The sequence below is a fragment of the Lipophrys pholis genome (genome assembly GCF_963383615.2).
Source record: "Lipophrys pholis genome assembly, chromosome: 8".
Lineage (NCBI taxonomy): Eukaryota > Metazoa > Chordata > Actinopteri > Blenniiformes > Blenniidae > Lipophrys > Lipophrys pholis.
This window is the reverse complement of record NC_137630.1, coordinates 5,052,729-5,073,849: the sequence shown is the minus strand read 5'-3', so window position 1 is coordinate 5,073,849 and position 21,121 is coordinate 5,052,729. Positions and strand designations below refer to the sequence as shown.

The following is a 21,121-nucleotide window of genomic DNA, read 5'->3' as shown; positions in this document are numbered from 1 at the left end:
AGAAAAAAAGATTGGGCAAACCACAAAAAATGGGGAGAAAAATTACTTGGGGGGGGGGGGCTAAAAATTACTAGGTTTTCAAAAAGAAAAAAAATTGGAAAGAAAAACATGCACAGCTGCTTCAAAAAGCCAAATATGGTTCAAACTGCTAAAATGTCAAAATTGTCTTCAAAAAAATTCCAGAAAAAGAGTAAAACTGCTAAAATCGAATGCAAAAATAGTTCAAAAGTAATGAAATGTTCCTGGATTGTAATCCAAACTTCATAAATGCAACATGAGAAACACATTTTGTACATGTTTCAAAACTATTGTACCTATGACATTTTATAAACTGTCTTAGCCTCATTTTAAAGGTTCGACATGTTCTGTCTTCCCTGAGGAAGCCATCTGGAAGTATAGCGACGATGTCTTGCAGACATGTTGTGGTCTCAGTGGGAAGCTTTTGCCTCCGCTCTCTTGTGAAGTTGAAGTTTGTGAAGTACACAATATTGTTTCTGCCGCCATATGGAGAGCAACGCTATCAGGCAGCAATAAGTTGCCTGAAGATGCTTTAAAACTGCTCAGTCTCTCTTGTTTGGAGACAGATGTAAAGATCCAACATCACATGTTTGATAAACCCAGAGTAAACACTTCCACACACAGCCGGAGATCAGAACCAACCTCTGAACCTACACCCACTTGTTTTAACACCAACTGCATTCTGGCGAGATGGGTTGATGTTAATATAGTGTTTGTACTGCATCGTATGCTCAAAGGAGAAAATGAAAATTCTGTTGGTCTTAAACAAGAAACAAACAAAAGTTCCAGCGTTGCATGTTATTTGCTGGTAAACATGGTGATGAAGCATCTTGTTGGAGTGGCATGTCAGCAGCAGAGGCAGGGACTGGAAGAGAAAGAATAACAGCAGCCGAATGCAGAGCAGCCGTCCGAACCCCCGTGACAAGCAGCTCCACTGCCTTTCAGCACAACGGAGAAGTGCAGTGATTGTCTGTGAGTCATTCACCTGAAGCATGAACACTAAACATCTCGGGGGGGAAAAAGCCTTTTCATACTCCTGCAGAAGCAGGAACTTTGTTCTCTTTCCAGGAACTGTGAGAACAAAACAAAGTCATTTTGTATGAATATGATTCCTCACAAACTTTAAAAAGATCTAATGTAAATTTAGGCGTTACAAGCCAGGCCATGGGCAGCTTGTGGCATGCAAGGCATGCTGGGAGACAGAGGTCAATGTGAAGACTGATTGAAACAATTCATAAGCTTCAAGTTCTTTAAAGGTTTGCTGGGCTCTGCAGTGAACTTTACTTGGACAATATGACTCCTGACTTCGAGACCGCCAAACGATCTTCTGCTTTCTAGGCAACGCTTTTTATGAGGAACTGACTCCAGTGAGAGAATATTTAAAAATTCATACAGTTTCACTTTGTCTCCAGTTACTGGAAAGAAGACAAGTTCATGACTTGAGCAGGAAAATGTGCTAAAATAGAAGCAGTGGGGCTTTTCTCAGAAGAAAAGATGATCTGGCTTCATTGTTACAGGATATCAGACCAATGGCTTCATCTGTGGAGGGAAAACAAAGCAGTGCGACGTTCTTGCAGCACAAGTGAAGGAACAGAAGAAGAATTAAAAGTGACGACGTTGTGGAAATGCTCCACACACCACACGGGTTTCAGGTGCTTCATTGGCTTTCGATGACAAACGATATATAATGACAATAAGAAACAAGAATGTCATCACACAACATTCTTGGAATCGTTTTTTTAAAAATGCGATTAGTTTTCAGATGTCAGCGACGACGGCTCGTCAGCGACGACCGGTCGTCATGATCTGGCATGCACGTTGACGATGACGCCATCCTCCGGCAAGTTTTTGACGGGCAGGTCGCTGAGCGCTCCGGTTCCATGGTCTGTACTCTGGAAGCTGCTCTGCGGAGAGTCTGGAGGAGGCTTGTACAGGATGCTGGCTACCAGGAACAACAGCGTCCCCAAAACCTGCAGCAAAGGACCGGATGGAGGAAGAGTGTGAGAGCCAGAAAAACTGCACACAAAATGATGATAAACATTTGAAAAAGTCAATAGCAACAATCAGAAGACTTTACGAGACAAAACATGAAGGACTCTTTCAGTAAATCAATAAGTCAATAAACAATAAATCAATATTTTTCATATTTTTGAAGATAAATTTCACTAATACTTGCCACTTAACATCACGATAATGAAACAATCTCATAGACACGAGATGAACACCAAACAAACAAATCAACACCTGTATAACAGGGCTGTCCAACACAGTTTAGTTCAGGGGCCACACGGGCCAGACCAGTAAAATAGTGAAATTATAACCTTTCAATTCAGACCTTAAAGTTTTTCTTTGTTAGGGTTAGTATTGAGTATAGGTGATGAAAATGTCCATATTTACACAAAAAACTAACCGTTACTATGGAAAATGAAAACAATCCCAAGTTAGATAGATAGATAGATAGATAGATAGATAGATAGATAGATAGATAGATAGATAGATAGATAGATAGATAGATAGATAGATAGATAGATAGATTGTTCGTTCAGGGTGGGCGCTGGACTCCACCAGGGCTGCGCCTTGTCACCCCTTTTGTTCATGATCTTCATGGACAGGGTGTCAAGGCGCAGCCGGGTTCATGAGGGTGTCATGTGAGGGTGTCATGTGAGGGGCCAGAGGGTGACATGTCTGCTCTTAGTGGATGATGTTGTCCTTTTGGAGTCGTCACATGAGGGCCTCCAGCGTTCACAGTTGGTTCACGTCTGAGTGTGAAGCGGTTGGGATGCAGATCAGCACCTCCAAATCTGAGTCCAGAGCCCTCTCACGGAAGAGGATGGCATGCCCTCTCCAGATTCACGAGTGATGGGAGGAAGATCATGAGATTGGCCACAGGTTCAGACAGGCGGCTGCAGAATTGAAGTCACTGTACTGGACCGTCGTGATGAAGAGGAGCTGAGCTATAAAGCAAAGCTCTCTGTTTACCGGTCGGTCCACATCTCCACCCTCACCTGTGGTCATGAACTTTGGCTCATGACCGAAAGAATGAGATCACAGGTACAAGCAGCCGAAATTAGTTTTCTCCGCAGGGTGGAGGCGTCACTGAGCCACTCACTCTGTGAGTGAGTGAGTGAGTGAGTGAGTGAGTGAGTGACTGTGGCCTCACCTTGTAGATGATTCCAGCTACCAGTGTGTACAGGCTCATGGTTTGGTTGTGGTACAGGTAGCAGGAGCCCTTCTCGCCACACTGATCCTCCCACAGCAGGCAGGACAGGTCGATCAACGAGCCGAACGCGATGGGTCCGGGAATACTGCCTGAAAGAGAAACAGACTTCAGGAAATTTCCCATGGGAGATGGTTCCAGGTTCACATGAGGAGAAATAAAAGAAGCATTACCGAGGACGCGCACCACGATCCACTGAATCCCGAGAGCAAAGGATCTCTGACTGTCAGGAACACACCTATGAAGGAGAGTCAGTCAGACAGGAAGAGCTTTTACTATTAAATTCCAGACAGTTTGGCATTTTTCTCACAGCTCAATATGCTGTCTTTCCAACTTTATTTTCTTTTTTTTTCATGTTGTGCTATAATTGCTTTTTCAACCTCTTCAACTGGTGCACACTAAATCTGCCTTAATGTTCTGGACTGTGTGTAAAAAGAAATAAACCTGCAGTCGTAACAGACGCCAGGTCTGATCAATCTTGTTCAAAATGTGGTCACCTACCTGAGTGTGGCGGTGAGAGCTGGCATGCTGCAGAGGAAGGTGAAGAAGATGATGATGAAGAGCAGGCTGAGGAAGGCCGGCATGTGGTGGCAGGAGCTGGGACACTTCCCCGACCGAGCCAAACCCTCTTCGCCCCAGGTCTTGTTCCACATCACGCAGCTACAGCCAGAGTACACCTGCACACGCACACACACACACGAACAGCATTGCAAATCAAGTTCTCTGCACATGAGGAAGAATTAAGGAAGTACAACTTCAGCATCTTTTCCACCAGAAAAGAGAAAAAAGTAAATTCCTGTATTGTGACTTGTTTGGGGACATTTTTCAAACCGGCTGCCAAGGTGGACGTTTTCTTTCACTGGGTACTCTCCATTGTGTTAATGTTTGTATCGTAATGTTCTCTGCACATGTGTATTTGTGGTTTCATTGCAAAAACCAGCAACATCACCACCTCGTGGCCTGACTACATAGTTTTCAGTGTGTCTGCCGTTGCCGTGTAAACGGCAAACTTTTCTGAAACAAACGATGGGTGGTCAGTTGGAACATTTGAAGTAAAACGGTGTGAAGTTACAGACAGGTATGAGTGAGTGAGTGAGTATTGTCCTTCTCTCTGTTTGGGCTCATGGAGCTACCTGCCCAATGACCATGAGCTGGATGGAAGACGTACAGAACTGAAATCAAGACATTCTTTTGGAGCTTTTCAAATGTTTCTTCTATAGTATAACTATCCTGGTGCATAGTTGTAGTTTAACAGTGTAACAGTGGGTTAGGTGTACCGTTAATGATTAACATTACGCTGTGACATACACCAGGCAAAGAACTCAGTTACATTTCACCATGCGTATGTTAGGATCTAGCAGACTACAGAAAAACACTGTAGCCCCCATGCATCAGCTCTTCCCCCCTTCCCTTCTCACTGACTGCCCCCATGCTCTCAGTCAGTCACGGATTGGTTGGGACCCCCAGGATTCGACACCTTGGAATGCCCCCATCTTATCAAAAGCCTGTGGAGAGATTCATCTCCCTCTTCTTTGTTCCTGCTCTTGGAGGAGGTGAGTTTCTGGGAGCAGCTTGTGAGATTACAGAGTTAAAAAATAATACACAGGGGTTTGTTTCAAAGTGCGTCTTTATTCCTATTAACGTGACGAACATACAGCACAAGTTGTCGCGTGCATGAACTCTCAACTCTGCCCTCTGAACTCCCCGTCACCGACACGCCAACAATCAACGTATCGATACACGGGCCAGCCACATGTAAAGTAGTGCCGTAACAACACATCTCCCCTTCTTTGAGTTCTGTTAAGACATGCTGGACACAACTTAATCTGTAATAGTAAAATCTAACCTGGGCATTCAATAAACTCAGTAACACTGTGCATTAGCTGTGGAAGAGCCATCAGGCTGTCCAACTCCTCACTGGGGGGAGGAGGTGACAGAGGACAGAAAGGAAGTAGCAGTAGCCGCCATCCACCTCATCCACCTCACCATCCTACATCTCACATACCATAATGCAAAACTGTGCAATACATAATTGTCAGTTCACTGCAAATGATCATACTTGTGCAATAATTCTGTCTGTAACCACAGTGCGATTTAACGTTCGGCCACTTTCACTCCTATATTTTGTGAGGAGTCTTATTCTTTTTGCCATTTCTATATTTAGTTAAGTTAGGGTTAGTTAAGAGTTTATATTATTTTCTGTACTAAATTTTGGTAGGAGTTTTATTTATTCTTTTTGCCATTTCTATATCTAGTTAAGTTAAGGTTAGTTAGGAGTTTATATTGTACTTTGTACCTTTTGTACCTTTTCTGTAACTTATCTCTGTTGTCCTCTGTGTGCTGCTCCTCTTTTATTAAGCTGCTATAACTCAAATGTCCCTGACGGAGTCATCCCAAGGGATAAATAAAGCAAAGTCTAAAGTCTAAAGATTTCTAAATCAGTGTCACGTATTGCATATTTTTTAAAGTTGAACATCTCTAGTCTGTTACTCATTCTACATTGCCAGTTCCTGAACTTTGTGAGTCATAACATTTGCATCAGAACACAATCTTTACTTGTGAAAACATAAAACATTTTTTAACAGGCTATCTACTACTTGAACATTTCACTTGATATTCTATGTACTGATTCCATATTTGACTACACATAGTTTCCATATCTATCAGGTGGATTCACCACTCTGCCACTGCTTCTCAGAGTCTGTGGAAACACTGGTTCAGTGACAGGTGCTTGATCTCTTTGTGTAAATGTGTCAGGTAAGTCAGTCTGAGTGTGTCTCTCTGTTTGTGTGTGCATGACGATCCACTGGTGCCCATCCTGGCAGGGGAGTTGGTGTGGCTTCTAGAATGGGTCGGAGGTTGTGTCTGTTTCTCCGCAGTTCTCCGTGCTCGTTCTGAACAATGTACGACTGAGGAGTGTGGCACTTCTGCACCACAGTAGCAGGTTTTGGCCATCCCGTCTCATTGTCCAGCTTCACTAAAATAAGGGTTCCAGGCTGGAGTTCAGACAAGGGTTTGTTTTGTACCTTGAGTTGTACTTCTGGGTGAAGCGCAGCTTTGTGCGACTGTCAGTCTGCTGTACTTTCTGAAGATCTGGACATGCTGGCTGCACTTTCACCTCCAAGGTGGGAAGTGTAGTGCGAATCTGTCTACCGAGCATCAGCTGTGCAGGGCTTGCTCCTGTTACCTGCAGTGGTGTGGCCCTGTATGATAACAAGGCTAAGGCAGGGTCTGTCTGTCTGTCCGAAGATCTGTTTAGCCGCCTGCAAAGCCCTTTAGCTTCTCCGTTGGCCTGTGCATAGTGAGGGCTGGTCGTTGTGTGTCTGAAATCGAACTTGTTTGTGAACTCAGCAAAAACAGTTCCTGAAAATTGGGGCCAATTGTCAGTAATCAGTTTGTTTGGGCAACCCCATCTGGAAAATATATGCTGCAAAACTGGCGATGGTTGCAGTGGCAGACATATTGGTGAAGTGAGCAATTTCGATGTACCTTGAAAAGTAATCCACTACAATAAGAAAGGTCTCTTTTTTCTGATGACAAATGTCTGCTGCCACCTTCTCCCATGGGCAGCTGGGGAGTGGTGTGCAGATCAGTGGCTCTCTCCTCTGAGTAGATGTGGTTGCTTGGCATATACTGCATGTACTAACAGTCTCTTGTATGCGTTTGCCTATACCGGGCCACCACACACTACATTTAGCTCTCTCACGGCACTTCACAATTCCTTGGTGGATCATGTATGCATGCTTGTATCTCAGTTCTCATGCTCTGAGGTATCACCATTGCGTTGTTGTACAACACTAGCCCTTGTGAGATTGTCAAGTGGTCCCGGTGTGCATTGTAGACTATTATCTTTATCTTTTAGCCCACGTTACCTAGGCCTTGAGCAGGTCAGTCAGCGGCTTGGTGACTTCTGACAGGTGGCGGAGATACCTGCCAAGGTAATGAATCATGCCGAGGATTGTCCGGAGTTTGTGTATGTTGGAGGGTGGCTGGAACTGGGTAATAGCCTGGACTTTGGTCATGTCAGGCCGAATTCCTTCCCCGTTGATGTTGTGGCCCAAATAGTTGAGTCATCGTCGTCGCAGTACACACTTGCCGTGGTTCAGCTTCAGTCCCGCCATCTCTAGTGTGCTGAGGGTGTTCTTGAGCCACTTCTCGTGACATTCAGCAGTCTTAGCATATATCGAAATGTCATCCATGTATGCAGAGACTACCGGAGGCTATGGAGCCTGTTACTGCGCATGCGCATCTCTCCCCCTCCCTTCCTGTTGAAAATAATTCCTTCCACTCATCCACCTGTAAACAAACATGGCGGACTCGTAGTGGTATGACTCACGGTCCATTTTCTAGTTTTCTAGTCCATATCAGTAGTTTAATAGTTGAGACTCTCCCCTGATAGCATCCGATGCGTCATCAGTCCATACGAATGTCGGGTTCTCTCCTTTTTGTTCACGTTTATAGCGTATTGTTCTCTGCACACAAGTATGGGTAGTTTCGTTACAAAAACCAGCAACAGGTCTGGCATACTAACTACATCATTGTCAGAGTGTCCGCTGCTGCAGTGTAAACACACTCCTTTTTCTCAACGGATTAGGTGTCGTCACGTGAAACGGTGTCATGGAAACGGGGCCTTACCTCACAACCCTACACATATCAAATCAAAGACAAAATCACACATGTAACTGAGCACCATTTGACGACTCTAGATGTTTTACAAAGCAAATCACATTCACATAAACTCATTTTGAAAATGTTCCTTTAACAGAGACACAGAGGAAGCAGATGCTAAAGACAAGCTTCCATGTTCTATTGTTGTATTGTCCAGCACATGGTCGAGACCGAGGACAGCCTTGTTGCCTCTCTGATAACCATCATTCTCAATGGAGTTTATCGTGATCAGCCATTTTGTTTTGGAGTTCCATCACTCATCACACTCCTCCTCCACCCCCCTTTCTCTCTCTCTCCACATGCACACACATACCTACACACACCAAGCTGTATATAAGTAGTTAGAATCTGTGTTTTGTTTGTTTTCATAGTAAATAGATATCATTTTTGGAATTATACTTGCTGTCTTATTAATGAGCACAAAGGTGATTGAAATGTCGACCTCTTCTGTGTCAAGAACTCCAAAATCCTTCAAACTTTACTGTTAATTCTTGTAATTGTAATTAATTTAACTATTAATTAAAATTCCAAATTAATTGTTTGTATAGCTTATGAAACTGATATAACTGAATTGGCTATAATTTTCTGTTAAACAGGTGGTGCTCCAGAGGTATCTGATACAGATTAGATTAGATTTTCAATAAAATAACTAATGACTAACTTTGATAATTATGGATCATTATCGATAGCCAAACTGCCAAAACACTTTACATAAATGGTACCACGTGATTCTTATGTGGTAAGAAATCTTTACATACATATTTTGAGCAGTGATAAAGTTTTTTTCATTTCACAGTCTTTCTTAAACATCAAACAGACATTTGTAGAAAATTAAAGTTAACGATATATGATAGCTAGAAGCATTCAAATAAAACAACTAATGACTGAAGCAAAAAACAAACGTAAATTCAACAGAAAATTTTAAATCCATAAAGTCTTTATATTCTTGCACCAGCGAATTTATTCATTATCTATACAGACAGCAGGCATGTCCCATTCCTCAATTAAATTTTTCCCATTTGTCCCATGTGCTCATGTTCACCCTCATGGTTTCTCTCGGCAGTCAGAGGCGAAAGCGTCCTGAGCCGAGCGTGCGTGACATCTCACCTTTTTGCCTGTGAAGTGCTCGGTTTGGTTGATCGAGGTGCAGCCGGCGTGACATGGAGAGTAGTACGTGATGCCGTCAGCACCGCACACTGGATTGTACAGCTCTGTGACGCAGCTGCAGGCCGAGTTACAGCCCACCGTCAGACTCTGGTGCAGAGAGGAGCTGCGGACATGAGAGGCAGGGCTCAGCAACATGAAGTCATATCTGGACTCAATACCTGTTCCGAAGGCGCAGCGTGTCGGGTTTATCATACATGTTCTTGTACTGGTCCGGCTGCTGCGGCTCAGTCAGGTTGTACTGGTAAGGCATGCTGACTCCGGCCATGAGCACGTTGGGACAGTGGATGAAGAAGATGAAGATGGCGAGCAGGCTGACAATTGCACACACCATGCAGAAACGGATGATGCCTCGACAGCGCAGGTTCAACCTCTTCACGATGTAGCCACCCAGGAAGGTGCCGCCACCCCCTGCTGGCACCACCAGGTATCCTGGAGGGAAACAAACTGCATGAAGCTGCAATACAACATCAATTCAGCAGCTACAAAGAGGATGTAAACACCTTGAAGTGCCCGTGGTGATTCCATCTCTTGATGAGGGACCTACCAAACCATGTCGCAGCCTCAGACGCACTCATACTGAACTGTGACTCCAAAAACTTTGGGCCGAAGGTGGACATGCCGGCAATGAGGGTGGCCTCGGTCGCCCCTGCCAGGCACAGGAAGATGAAGGTGGGATTCTTTAAGAGAAGCAGCAAAGATCTGCAAGAAAGAGACTTGGTGAGGAGGAAGCAGTGTATCAAAACAAATCTCTTCTTCATTCAGGCAGTTTTGTAATAACAGTGCAGAAACGTTCCCTATGATCCAGTGTTACATAATGTAATCCACTTTAATCCCCACACAGGCAGCAGAAGAGATGATGACCCCACACTAGACTCTAAGCTGAATAGTAAATACTGTAGTAAACCAAAAAGAAGCAGGTCTGTGCCTCACAACAGGCCAGTCTAGGAGGGGTTAGGGTAACCTGATTACAACCCAGGCTCTCATTACATTTGAAATGATGTGATGCAATCAGACTTGTCAACATTTTCACTTTGCTGCTCAAACTCTCAAATCTCGATTTGACCACATGAGGAACGCATGAGAGCCCGCTGAGAGGAATCAGCAGTTTTAATATTAATGCAGAAACAACAAGAAAGAAATATGTTTGACATTTGCTGGGGCGAACCCACTCCCACAACCGCAAAGAAGAGAGGCAACAGGCCATAAAACAGCAGGAAGGAGACCACGTTTTTCTCAGAACAAAGAGAAAACTTGGTGAGCACATGGCTGAAAATGCCATTGGTCATGTGACCCCCCCAGACCCCTCCCATAAGCTGCAGCCCTGCACCTCACCGACAAGGGGCTTCACCCACTTTGCCACACCCAGAGGAGGAGACCGCCCTCCGAATCTGAAACCACCTCAAGGAGATTGGTCAAGGCGCAGCCAAGCGCTGCGGAGCGCCTGAATACAAAACCTTCACCCTGCGAGCCCCCTTCACTCCAAGGCAAACCAACATTGACCATAATGGGTCAGCTTCACAAGGAGGCAGGAGTGGACCCACAGAACCAAACCAAGGTTAAGCCCGCTGGATGAGCAGAACACAGTGTGGAGGACTTTTTCTTCTTTTCTTTTCTTTTTTTTGGATCCTTGGGATCAGCAGCATCCCTCCTCACTGCCTTAACAACACACAGCTTTCTATGGGAAGCTGTCCTTCAGTTCGAATCAGGCCCCACAGTTCTGGTTTGGGATGCCGAATCCAGACCTGGTAATGGACAAGTTTGTTGTTGTGTTTAAAATGCTCCAAGCCTCATGGTAAGTACTCTACCTTGGCATGTCTTTGACCGATTTGCCAAACTGAGGATCTGAGGCAGTGGTGTGGCTTCCGTCTTTCAGCTGGTGGGCTTCAGAAACCCTCGTGGCAACTAATTCCTGAGAGCCTGTGCAAAGACAAGATTCAAACCAAGGCCAAGTGTTGAAATGCTCTTCACACCCGTTCTGTAGCAACAGGAAATGTTTGGTACCTGGAAGCTGCCGTGGGTAGCCCAGGATGGGGATCCCAACCAGAAGAGAGGCGGCTCCTGTTCCGAGGAAACCGACCCACCAAGCTCCGACCCAATGAGGGCTCTCTGGAGTCATCTTAGTCCTGTGACACACGCACACACACACACACACACACACACACACACACACACACACACACACACACACACACACACACACACACACACACACACACACACACACACACACACACACACACACACACACACACACATTGTTCAAACCAAATACATTTTAATGATGAAGGTTGCATTGCATTATTTATTTTCTATAGGTTTGTGTTTATCATTTTCCCTCTTACAGGATTCACATTGAATGAATCTGCTCTACATTCTTTAAATCTATAAACCCATTGTAGTTTATTATATTATCTTATGATTCTCAAACATAACATTCCTATCCATTTTATTATAATTTAGGTTTCATTATACTCTAAGTTACTCTATTGTTGTTTATTCTACTGTTTTAAACTGAGATGTATTTATAATCCCACTTTTATCTTAAATTACTCTATTCAGTTCTATTGCATTATATCAAGATCTATTGTAGTCAGCTCTATGTTTTTATACAACACTAATTTCTGGTAGACTCAGGTCTACATTTTCACTCTACTGAACTCTAGTCTAGTCAGGTTGTTTCTGCTATACTTTACCCACCTACTTTACTCTACTTCCCTTCTATTCTAATTCTATTCTGGTAAATTCACTCTAGTTTGTTATCATTTGCTTGGTGTAAGTTGAGTGGATCTTTTCAGGCCTCGAGTGTTTAATCACACTCCTCCAATGTCTGTTTTATTCTCAGTTTATTCTGTTACACTCTCAAATGAGGACTTTTTAGTCCATTGCACCTTATTTATCACTTTGTTTTTCTTGTACATTATTTTGTACTATAAATATTTGCAAAGTTCTATTCTATCATATATTTAAAAGCTCTATTGTGTCTATGCATCTTTATTGAGATCCATTTTATTATATTCTGGAGAGCTCAATAATAAGCACTTCTATTACACTTTCAGGATTTTTTTATACTGTTACTGTCGTCAGCAGTAGTTCATCATCTCTGGGTCTTCCTCTCAGTCAGTTCTGTTCCACTTCATCATATTTTATTCTTATCCATCCTATTAGCTTGTTTTGACCACTGAGAATTCAAAGTATTTCTTTTTGCTAGTTTCTGTAGTGGAACTGTGTTACATTGCTGTCAATATGAATTTGTGAAACACTGAGATACGAAACATGAAGGATTGGAGTTTGATCTGCCACAGCCTCAATCTGTAAATCTGGTTGGTCTCTGTTCAGAATGCTAGTTCTGTCCTGTCATGTCACACTCTTTTATATTCTCTTCTCTTTTCCAGCATCTCTTTCTCTTTTGCTCTGCTCAGCGGTAGAAGAAAACTCACGCCTGGTAGAGCTCGGTGTAGATGTTGAGGAAGTATCCGCCCAGCAGGTAGCCTGCGGCCGGACCCACAATGGCAGCTGTGTAGAAGATCCCTGGGGGGAGAGAGAGACCACGAGGGTGTGTCAGTTCAGCCGCCACAGCGCCTACTTCCTGTTTCCTACTTACTTCTTCCTGGCCTCCAGATTAAAAGGACTCAATTGTTCTGAGCTGTGTTCTATAAAGCAAATGAGACAAACTGGGCCTGCAGAGAGAGACTGAGTTCATGTTAGGTGTCATTAGATGACTTTGAAACGCCCTGCTTGAGCTAAATGGAGTCATTCAGTAAAACGGCTGATCTGAATTCAATTCTCTTCTCATAAAAGCAACAGATGTTCAGTCATAATCATTTTGGATTATTAGCATTGATAACTGGAGTCAAGTGTTGGATCTTACAGGGGAGGAACAGAAACAGGAAGGAAGAAGGACAAATAGAAAGGAAGTGTAACAACCATCTTTCAAATAGTCTTGAAAACGTTCTTCTATGTAAACGGTTCAAATATTGATCTGATCTGCATTTTGGTCACATACTATATATCATATATTTCTAATACAGACAAACACAATGCACCTAACCTCATAAAATTCGATCACTTAATGCTTGTATTCTTCTCAGACATTAAACCTTCAGAGTTCAATCGGAAAGTAGAAGAAACACATGTGAATCCTTGAACTGATGTTTGCAAAGTGAGTTCATTGAGGTCAGGAATGAGCAAACCTGGAGTGTAAGTAAGAAAAGCTGCTTTGACTGGAAGCTACTCACATTTTCAAGAAGCATCTGTTGATCTAAACACAAACTTTTCCAAAGACATTTGATAAATACATCACTATGTTCAGAAAAGGTTTGTGCACAAAGCGAACGGGTTAGGTAGAGTACTGTCATTTCATTCTGTGGCATGAACGACATTACATCTGAATAAAATCTACTGCATCACTTTTCGCAGAGAGAAACACATTGTTACGCCCCTCGGCCGGTGCCTCCTCTCCTCCTTCTCCTTCTCCTTTTCTTCTCCTTCTCCTTCTCCTTCTTCTCTCCTGCATCAGTGTCGGCAGCTGTTTGTTTGTGTACGTGATGTTTTGTGACACACCTCACCTCGGTTTAGGAGTTACTTGTAACTGGAAATTCTGTGCTGTGATCCCCTCTGTCCTGTGTGTTTGTGTTTCCTGAGCTTGTGGCCATTTTGCAATTAGGCACTGGCAGTAGCTGCTCTTTGAGAGCCGGTTAGGGTTCTTTTGGTTTCATTACCTATGTGTAAAAAGGAAGGAACTATTTTCTCAGCCTGTCTTTTGTGTTTGCTTGTTTTCAGTGGCTGTGACACCTTTAGTTTGTACTTTCGGCTTCTGTTTACTGTTTCCTTGTCTTTATTTGCAAAAATAAACCTTAATTTACCCTGTTTAAAGACAATTCTATCGGTCTTATGTTACACCCAGATCCCTAGCCGGCCAGGTCGTAACACATTCATATAAATCCATCCAACTCCAAACATTAGCTCTGCTACTTACCAATATAAACAGGCCCGTAGTTCGACTTGACGTTCTCGTCCAGGTACGTGACTCCTAAAGTGTAGAGAGGCGTAGCACCCACACCGTGCAGCAATTGGGCCAGCATGAACATGAAGCGATAACTGGACAGTCCTGCAACCTCTTTATCCTTACACGGGCTGGTTCTGTTGGCCATGCACATCCCGGTCTGCTCGGGAGAGTTGACCTGGTAGGGCGGCGTGGTGAAGTGGGGTAAGGCAAACATGAAAGAGCCCAGGCCCATGATCATCACCCCCCAGCCCAGCCAGCGCGGCTTGTGCCCCATCCCTCCAAAGTAACTGACGAAGGCCAAGCAAATGCACGCGGTGATGTCGTAGGAGCTGGCGATGAGGCCGACCTCGGAGCTGCTGAGGTCGAAGCGCCGCTCAATGGAGGTAACCACCGTGTTGATGAAGCCATTGATGATCATCCCCTGAAGGAAAGAGGCCACACAAAGGAAGAACAGCACCCAGCGAGGAGTGTTGAAGGCTTGGATGGCTTTGGGTGTCAGAGCCCCCCAGCCACACAGCTCACCAGAGGAGAACGCCTCCAAGCTCGGAGTCTCTGGCAGCGACCTGGGTTCCACTGTATACAGCTGTCCGGGGAGTGAGGAAGCCCCGGTGAAAATGTGAGGCCTGGAGCCATTGGCTCTCGTGCTTCCAGAGCTTCCAGGGCTTCTTGGGCCAGACCCTGTGGGACTGCCTGTTTGTGAATTCTCTGGACTGGGGGTGTCCAGGGAGGGCCCCCCACTGAGAGGGCAGTCCTGCAGATCCAGGAGCTCCTGTTTGGAGCTGAAGGAAGCGTCCGCATTGAGCAGGACGGGCATTGCCCCTGTGAGGGGCGCTGTGAGGATCTTGAGGGGGGTGGACGATACACACCGAGGATCAACTGTTTGGTGAGTTCCACCACCAAAACAATCCAACCAAAAGAATGTCTGAATCAGCAGAGACTCAACATGAATCTGTCACAGTTGGACCTCCGGAAAGCTCTTAAACTATTGTGGGCTCCTGTTGCAAACTTCTTGTGTCCACAGTTTGTTTGGGTTCCCACGTATTCCTGTTTGTCTCGACAAAGTTGCACAATGCCGCTGAGGAATGGCATCCTGGAGAGAGAAAAAAGGGACACATGATTACACTTATGAAAATGAGATTCATCACCTGATAACTGTGTCACTCCACCAACCACCAAATAAATATAAATTGTAGAGATGCAACTTGGTTATTAAAATGATTATAAATGGGGTTTTTTTGTCAGTTTTTTCCAATTTTTTTCCTTCGGCAGCCCTCAGTCCAATGATCCTAAATTGGGTTCCTAAATTGGCCCTCAGCAATCAATACTTTGAGAACTGATGTACAACATCAGCAACATTGTGGTCTTCAACCCGTCCCTCATGATCGACAGGCAGATCTTTGGCCAGGTAAAAGTCGATCTTTACACCAATCATAACCCTAACCCTACAACGTAGTAGTTACCACAACTTCATATATTGTGTTTTAGGATAATATAGAAGTGGACTAATGTGTAGTCTATGACAGGGGTCGGCAACCTTCAACACTCAAAGAGACATTTGGACTCGTTTCCTACTTCACAGAACAAACTGGGAGACGCAACCCCATAATTCAGGATTATGTACTGTCAGGTGAATAATTGCTGCTCTCAGTGGCAGTGCGCATGAAGCGTCACTCTCAACAAGTCCGCAATATTAAAATATGTCATCTCTCGTAAACACTCCCGTTATTGTTCACATACACCGCTTTACACACACTGGTGGTTTTGTTGACTGGGTTTATTGAAACGTCGACGCTCCACTGGCTTCTGATGAGGTTCAGATGCTCCTCTCAGTAACAGGAGAGATGGACGCTGCAGTTCGGATTGAGAAAGTTTTCTGCTGTGTGACAAATAAAGGGAATCTGCATTTATATGTAATGTTAATATGATACATGAAAAGCTTTTCTAAAGAGACAAACAGAGCAATGACAACAGTTTGTCATATGAGATGTATATTAGACAACTGTATATTTGATAGGTTATTGTATTTGGTTTGTTTCTTTTACAGTCTTTGTTATTAAATGGTAATGTGTATAATAGATGGTACAACCATAGCAGTGGGTCACTTTAAGCTTGACCTTTGATCTGGGCACTAAATGTCAATATGATTATGTGACAGATGAGTGAAAGTGTGAGTGCGCAAGCACTGACGAGGCTCAGACCACCGCTCCTGCAAACTCATTCACCCCCAATGAATGAAGTTCAGGTTAAATCACTCCTGCAGCCTCCCGCACCTCCACAGTGACCTGAGAGGCGAGATCAAGCTTCCTGCTGCTGCCAATTACCAACACGGCACACAAAGAAATTATTATCTTAATGTCCACACACACACACACACACACACACACACACACACACACACACACACACACACACACACACACACACACACACACACACACACACACACACACACACACACACACACAGGCCGATGAAGCCTCAAATAGCACGAACCGGTAATGAACTGTAAGCAGTTCTCGCCGCTTCAGCATTCACAAACACAGATCCAGATCACATTAACAAAGTCCTAAAACAAGAAGCAGAATGTGGCTGTTTCATTCTGGATTCAACTCGGTTCCACGCAGCAAATAAACAAATTGGGACTTCGATCTCAGGATTCTGTTTTTTGTTTGCAGATTTCTGACTTTAAAATCATTTTTTTTAAATAGTGTCTATAATCCTCTTCTGTAAATATTGAAATGATGTTCAGTAAATAAAGCATTTGAACTGGATTCAGAATAGCATAAAGTCCATTTAATATTTCCTTTTTTTTCTTTATTACCTGAATTTATTCTCTGAGATCAACATATCAAAATGATCACATTGAGTTTATCTCTTTTTACAGGCATCACTACCACAGGAGTAGTTCCAATATTAATCTTATTTTCAAGAAAAGAGAACAAACATAACTTTTCCTTTCAGTTTGGTTAGAATCATAACAGCTGTAAAAGCAGTAATAACACCACATGAACAGAGCTCTCACCATTATGAGATTGAAGAGTTGAGAAAACTGTTTCAGACATGAATGAACAATTAATTAAAAACATTAATTTTGGGATTTTTCAGTTTATATTTTGAGAATATAGTGAAATTACCAACTGTGAATCAAATACTCAACCTCCATTGATATTACAGCAATATAAACAAAAGTTCCATTTATAGATGTTTACCGATGAAATAATAATGGTGGGAGGAAGAAAAAAAAAAAAGTGCCATTTGATTTTGCCAGCTTGCAACGTTAAGAAATCACAGTTCATTTCTCTTAAAAGTGAAAGTGAAGTTATTACAGCCTTGGGAAATGTTTTGTTCTTCTCAACAACGTAACAGAGGACCAGTGATGATGATGATGATGATGATGATGATGATGATGATGATGATGATGATGATGATGGTGCTTCTTCCTCTGGGTTTAACAGCAGTTTGCATCCATTCCTCAAGGTACTCCGGTTTTCTCCCACATCCCCAAATAAACATGCACTGGGGGTACCTGAGCAAGACCCCCCCCAGCTCCCCCCTAAGCGCTGCTCCCGAGGGGTAAATCGGTGTCATTTCACTCCATGTTAGTGACTGTGGTGGTTGTTAACATTGTATGTCTTAAGTAAAGAAATAGAATAAAGTTACGTTACCGTCATCTGCATACTATTCCCACCGCTCAACAAGTTACTTGATAGAACTTAGAGACACGTTTCACAAAGTGTTAAAACTGAAAAGGACAAAATCAAAGACTGAATTGAACAGAAAACGTTTTTTCCGTCATACAAGCCTCTGCTGCTCAGAGAGAAGTGAAGGAGGTGGTGTGGACGTGTTCAGAGCAGCAGCAATATACAACCAAAGCATCAATGAGGACTTTTTCAACTTTTTCGAAATAATAATTCAAAAAAGAAAAGAAAAAAAAAGAATGTGCCGTGTCTGTGTAGGGATATGTACAGAAGACATCACTGTCATCAGAAACATCACCACCCGGGCCAACCACAAACCCTGGATGAATGGAGCGGTACTTGCTCTGCTCAAAGCACAGAATACTGCCCTCAAATCTGGGGATGCGGGGGCAAATCTCAAAAGTGCTATAAGAAAAGCAAAGCGCGCTCACGGACTCAAACCCGAACAACACAGGGAAGATGTGGAAAGGCATCCACACGATCACCAACTACAAGGGAACCCAAGCCTCCCTGCAAGGATTACACTGACTTCCTGAAAGACCTCAACAACTCTTTTGGCAGGTTTGAGGGGCTGAACGCCCCCCAGCAAGGAAAACAGCACCGGCGGATGAGCAGGCACTGCAGCTTGAAAGAATAAACATCGACAAGGCAGCAGGGCCGCACAACAGCTTAAAACATGGTCAGAGACTGAACACACCCTCACCACGGACAGTTCTGTCTGCTGGACTCCGGCTGGAGGAACCGCAGCCTGGAGTGCAGAACAACCCGGTTCTGCAACAGCTTCATTTCTCAGACCAGAAGACTCTCGAACTGCAAACGAGTCCGCTGTCAGGTCATGAGGATGATGCAATAATCCAGTGCAGTAACTATCACAAATCCAGTGCAGTCATTTCTCAGGGCAACCCCAGTTTTACGATGCATCGTTGGCATTTTATCACTGTTTAAAATGTGTTTTTATACTTTTTATTACGTGGTTTTATACTTTTATTGTTGTTGTTTGCTTAGCCATTTCAAAAGCCTGAGTTGAACCTTTTACAGAAAAATGTCATTCTTGTATCTATCTATCTATCTATCTATCTATCTATCTATCTATCTATCTATCTATCTATCTATCTATCTATCTATCTATCTATCTATCTATCTATCTATCTATCTATCTATCTATCTATCTATCTATCTATCTATCTATCTATCTATCTATCTATCTATCTATCTATCTAACCCTTAAGTGCACATCGGACTGCAACAGAAAGTTGGATCACTTCAGGATGACATTGTCCACGACAACATTATGAGCTGCTTGACTTAATATGACCGAGTATCACAACACGAAAAAATACTGTATGTGATATAATCTATAAATCCTCCTACCGCAAGTCCTGCATTTCACAGCCAACAGGTCCGACAATCTCTGAGGGCGTCAACCCATTGAAATAAAGGCCGACGGTCAGGGAGATGCATCCATGCCAGGTCCACAGACCGTCCCTCAAAGCTTCTTATAGTCCAGCAGTGAGGCAGGACATCAGCACCCGCCCCACCCACCCCACCCAGGAGGAGGAAGAAAGGGAGGGAGACAAAGCGAGCTCCCAATCCACCTGAGCGTAACAGCGTGACTGCTGGGACTAAAGACCAAACACCCTTTTGCAACATATATTTTTAGTTCTCTGGAATAGAACAGATTGATACTTTGGAGGGAGGGACACTTGACACACGTTCTTAGAATTTGCCACACACACGACCGAGGCAGAAAACCGGGAAACTGCCCAATGTTTGTCACTTTGATGTCATTTATGTTTGAATGTACCTCAGCAAAGAATGAGAAGCTGTGGAAATGCTGCATGTCAGATCTATTCTCTGTGGATGTCGGTGGGCTGAGCTGCGCCGGAACACAATCAGTTCTGTTTTGATTCATATTTACAACCTTTATCATCACGTATTAGGAACTAGTCTGTGAAGAACACATCCTTTCCTGGAAATGCTCGATGAGAAGCGTCGGATTAACTGTTGCACAAACTTCCTTTTTTTTTTTTGTCTTTTCTTATTTTCTCACTTCTTGTTGAAATTTATTTGGTGAAAATACTGGCCCATTAAACAGACTCCCAATCATTCTGCAACAAATTTGATTTTGTGTTTTGGGTTGTATATTAACTTAACTTTACTTGTATAGTGTATTACACAGCTTTTATAAGTGTTATATTGTTATTGCTAGTATAACACAGTATGTGGTAGAGAAGGGGTGTGTGAAAGGCATTTTTACACACATGTCATTTTGAGTATGCGGGGCCTCAGAACTCCATCAAGTTAACTCTGTGGAGAAAACAAACAAATACAAGATGGACAATAATTCCAGCAGATCATGCAAACAGATGAAAACATACAAAACTCTCGTCTGAATACACATGTTTATCCAGAGTGTCACTAATAGAATTATTCTGATTAGATCACCTGCAAAACACACAAAGCGCGATCCATTTACCTGAGCACACAATTGAACACCCTTTAAACAGAATCTCAGTGAATCGGGTATATCTGATATCGCGGCCGGTTTCTTCCTCATTGCTCTGTTGCACAAACTCTGTCTGCACCGTAGCTGTGGCACTTTTGTCTCAATTGCTTTGACATGGAAAATCTTTTTCTTGTTACACTTCCAAAGATCAGAATGTCTCAAACACACCATCAATGTTATCTTCATTATCATCATGAAGTCAAAATGTGATATCAGCACGAGATAAAACCAAAAGTAGGAATGTATCACTGTTGTTATCAGTGAAAAAACAAAAATGTATTCATAACGACTTGCAACAACAGTAAAAAAACATCACAAAAGTTTTTAAGACTGTAAAGGGTTAACAGGCATGCCAGTGTGTAAAATCAAATATAAACTTGTATTTAACGGACAGTCAAATGAATTTACGCTTGATTTGTGTAACGTCAAAGTTGTGGGGGGGGGGGGGGGGGGGGTGGCTTGTTGGCTGATTGTATGTTATATTTTCTTTTTTTACAAACAACAACAACAACAACAACAACAACAACAACAACAAAATGAACATAACTCAGCTATTAGTGGTCTGATTGATTTGTGTGAGGTGAGGCAGGACTGTGTGGCTTCTTGAGGAGCCGGGGAGTGGATCGCTACCATTGGACCAGAGTAAGGAGTGTCCTCCAGGTTGAACCAGGTCACTCCGTTGACAATGACCTTGGTAACAACCTCCCACAGTTTATTTGTCTGAAGCCAAAAATGGAAAAGTTCCCACAGGTTTTTTTTTTTTTTTTCCCTTCATATTCAATTCATATCATATTCAGCCTTTGTATTTATGTTTTCAAAGTAAGATCACAGTGAGCGGTTCC

The 21,121-nt window shown here is 43.2% G+C and overlaps 1 protein-coding gene across 1 annotated transcript; it reads right to left on the bottom strand.

The window, feature by feature from the left end:
- Positions 1-1,661: 1,661 nt before the first annotated feature.
- slco4a1 (solute carrier organic anion transporter family, member 4A1) lies at positions 1,662-14,889 on the bottom strand (the record flags this gene model as incomplete). Its single annotated transcript, XM_080468741.1, has 11 exons — positions 1,662-1,988; positions 3,179-3,327; positions 3,409-3,473; positions 3,737-3,912; positions 9,011-9,173; positions 9,229-9,499; positions 9,615-9,769; positions 10,876-10,987; positions 11,072-11,193; positions 12,508-12,598; positions 14,046-14,889. The coding sequence occupies 11 exons, from the start codon at positions 14,887-14,889 to the stop codon at positions 1,818-1,820; spliced, it is 2,319 nt and encodes a 772-aa protein (XP_080324867.1). The 3' UTR covers positions 1,662-1,817.
- Positions 14,890-21,121: the final 6,232 nt, after the last annotated feature.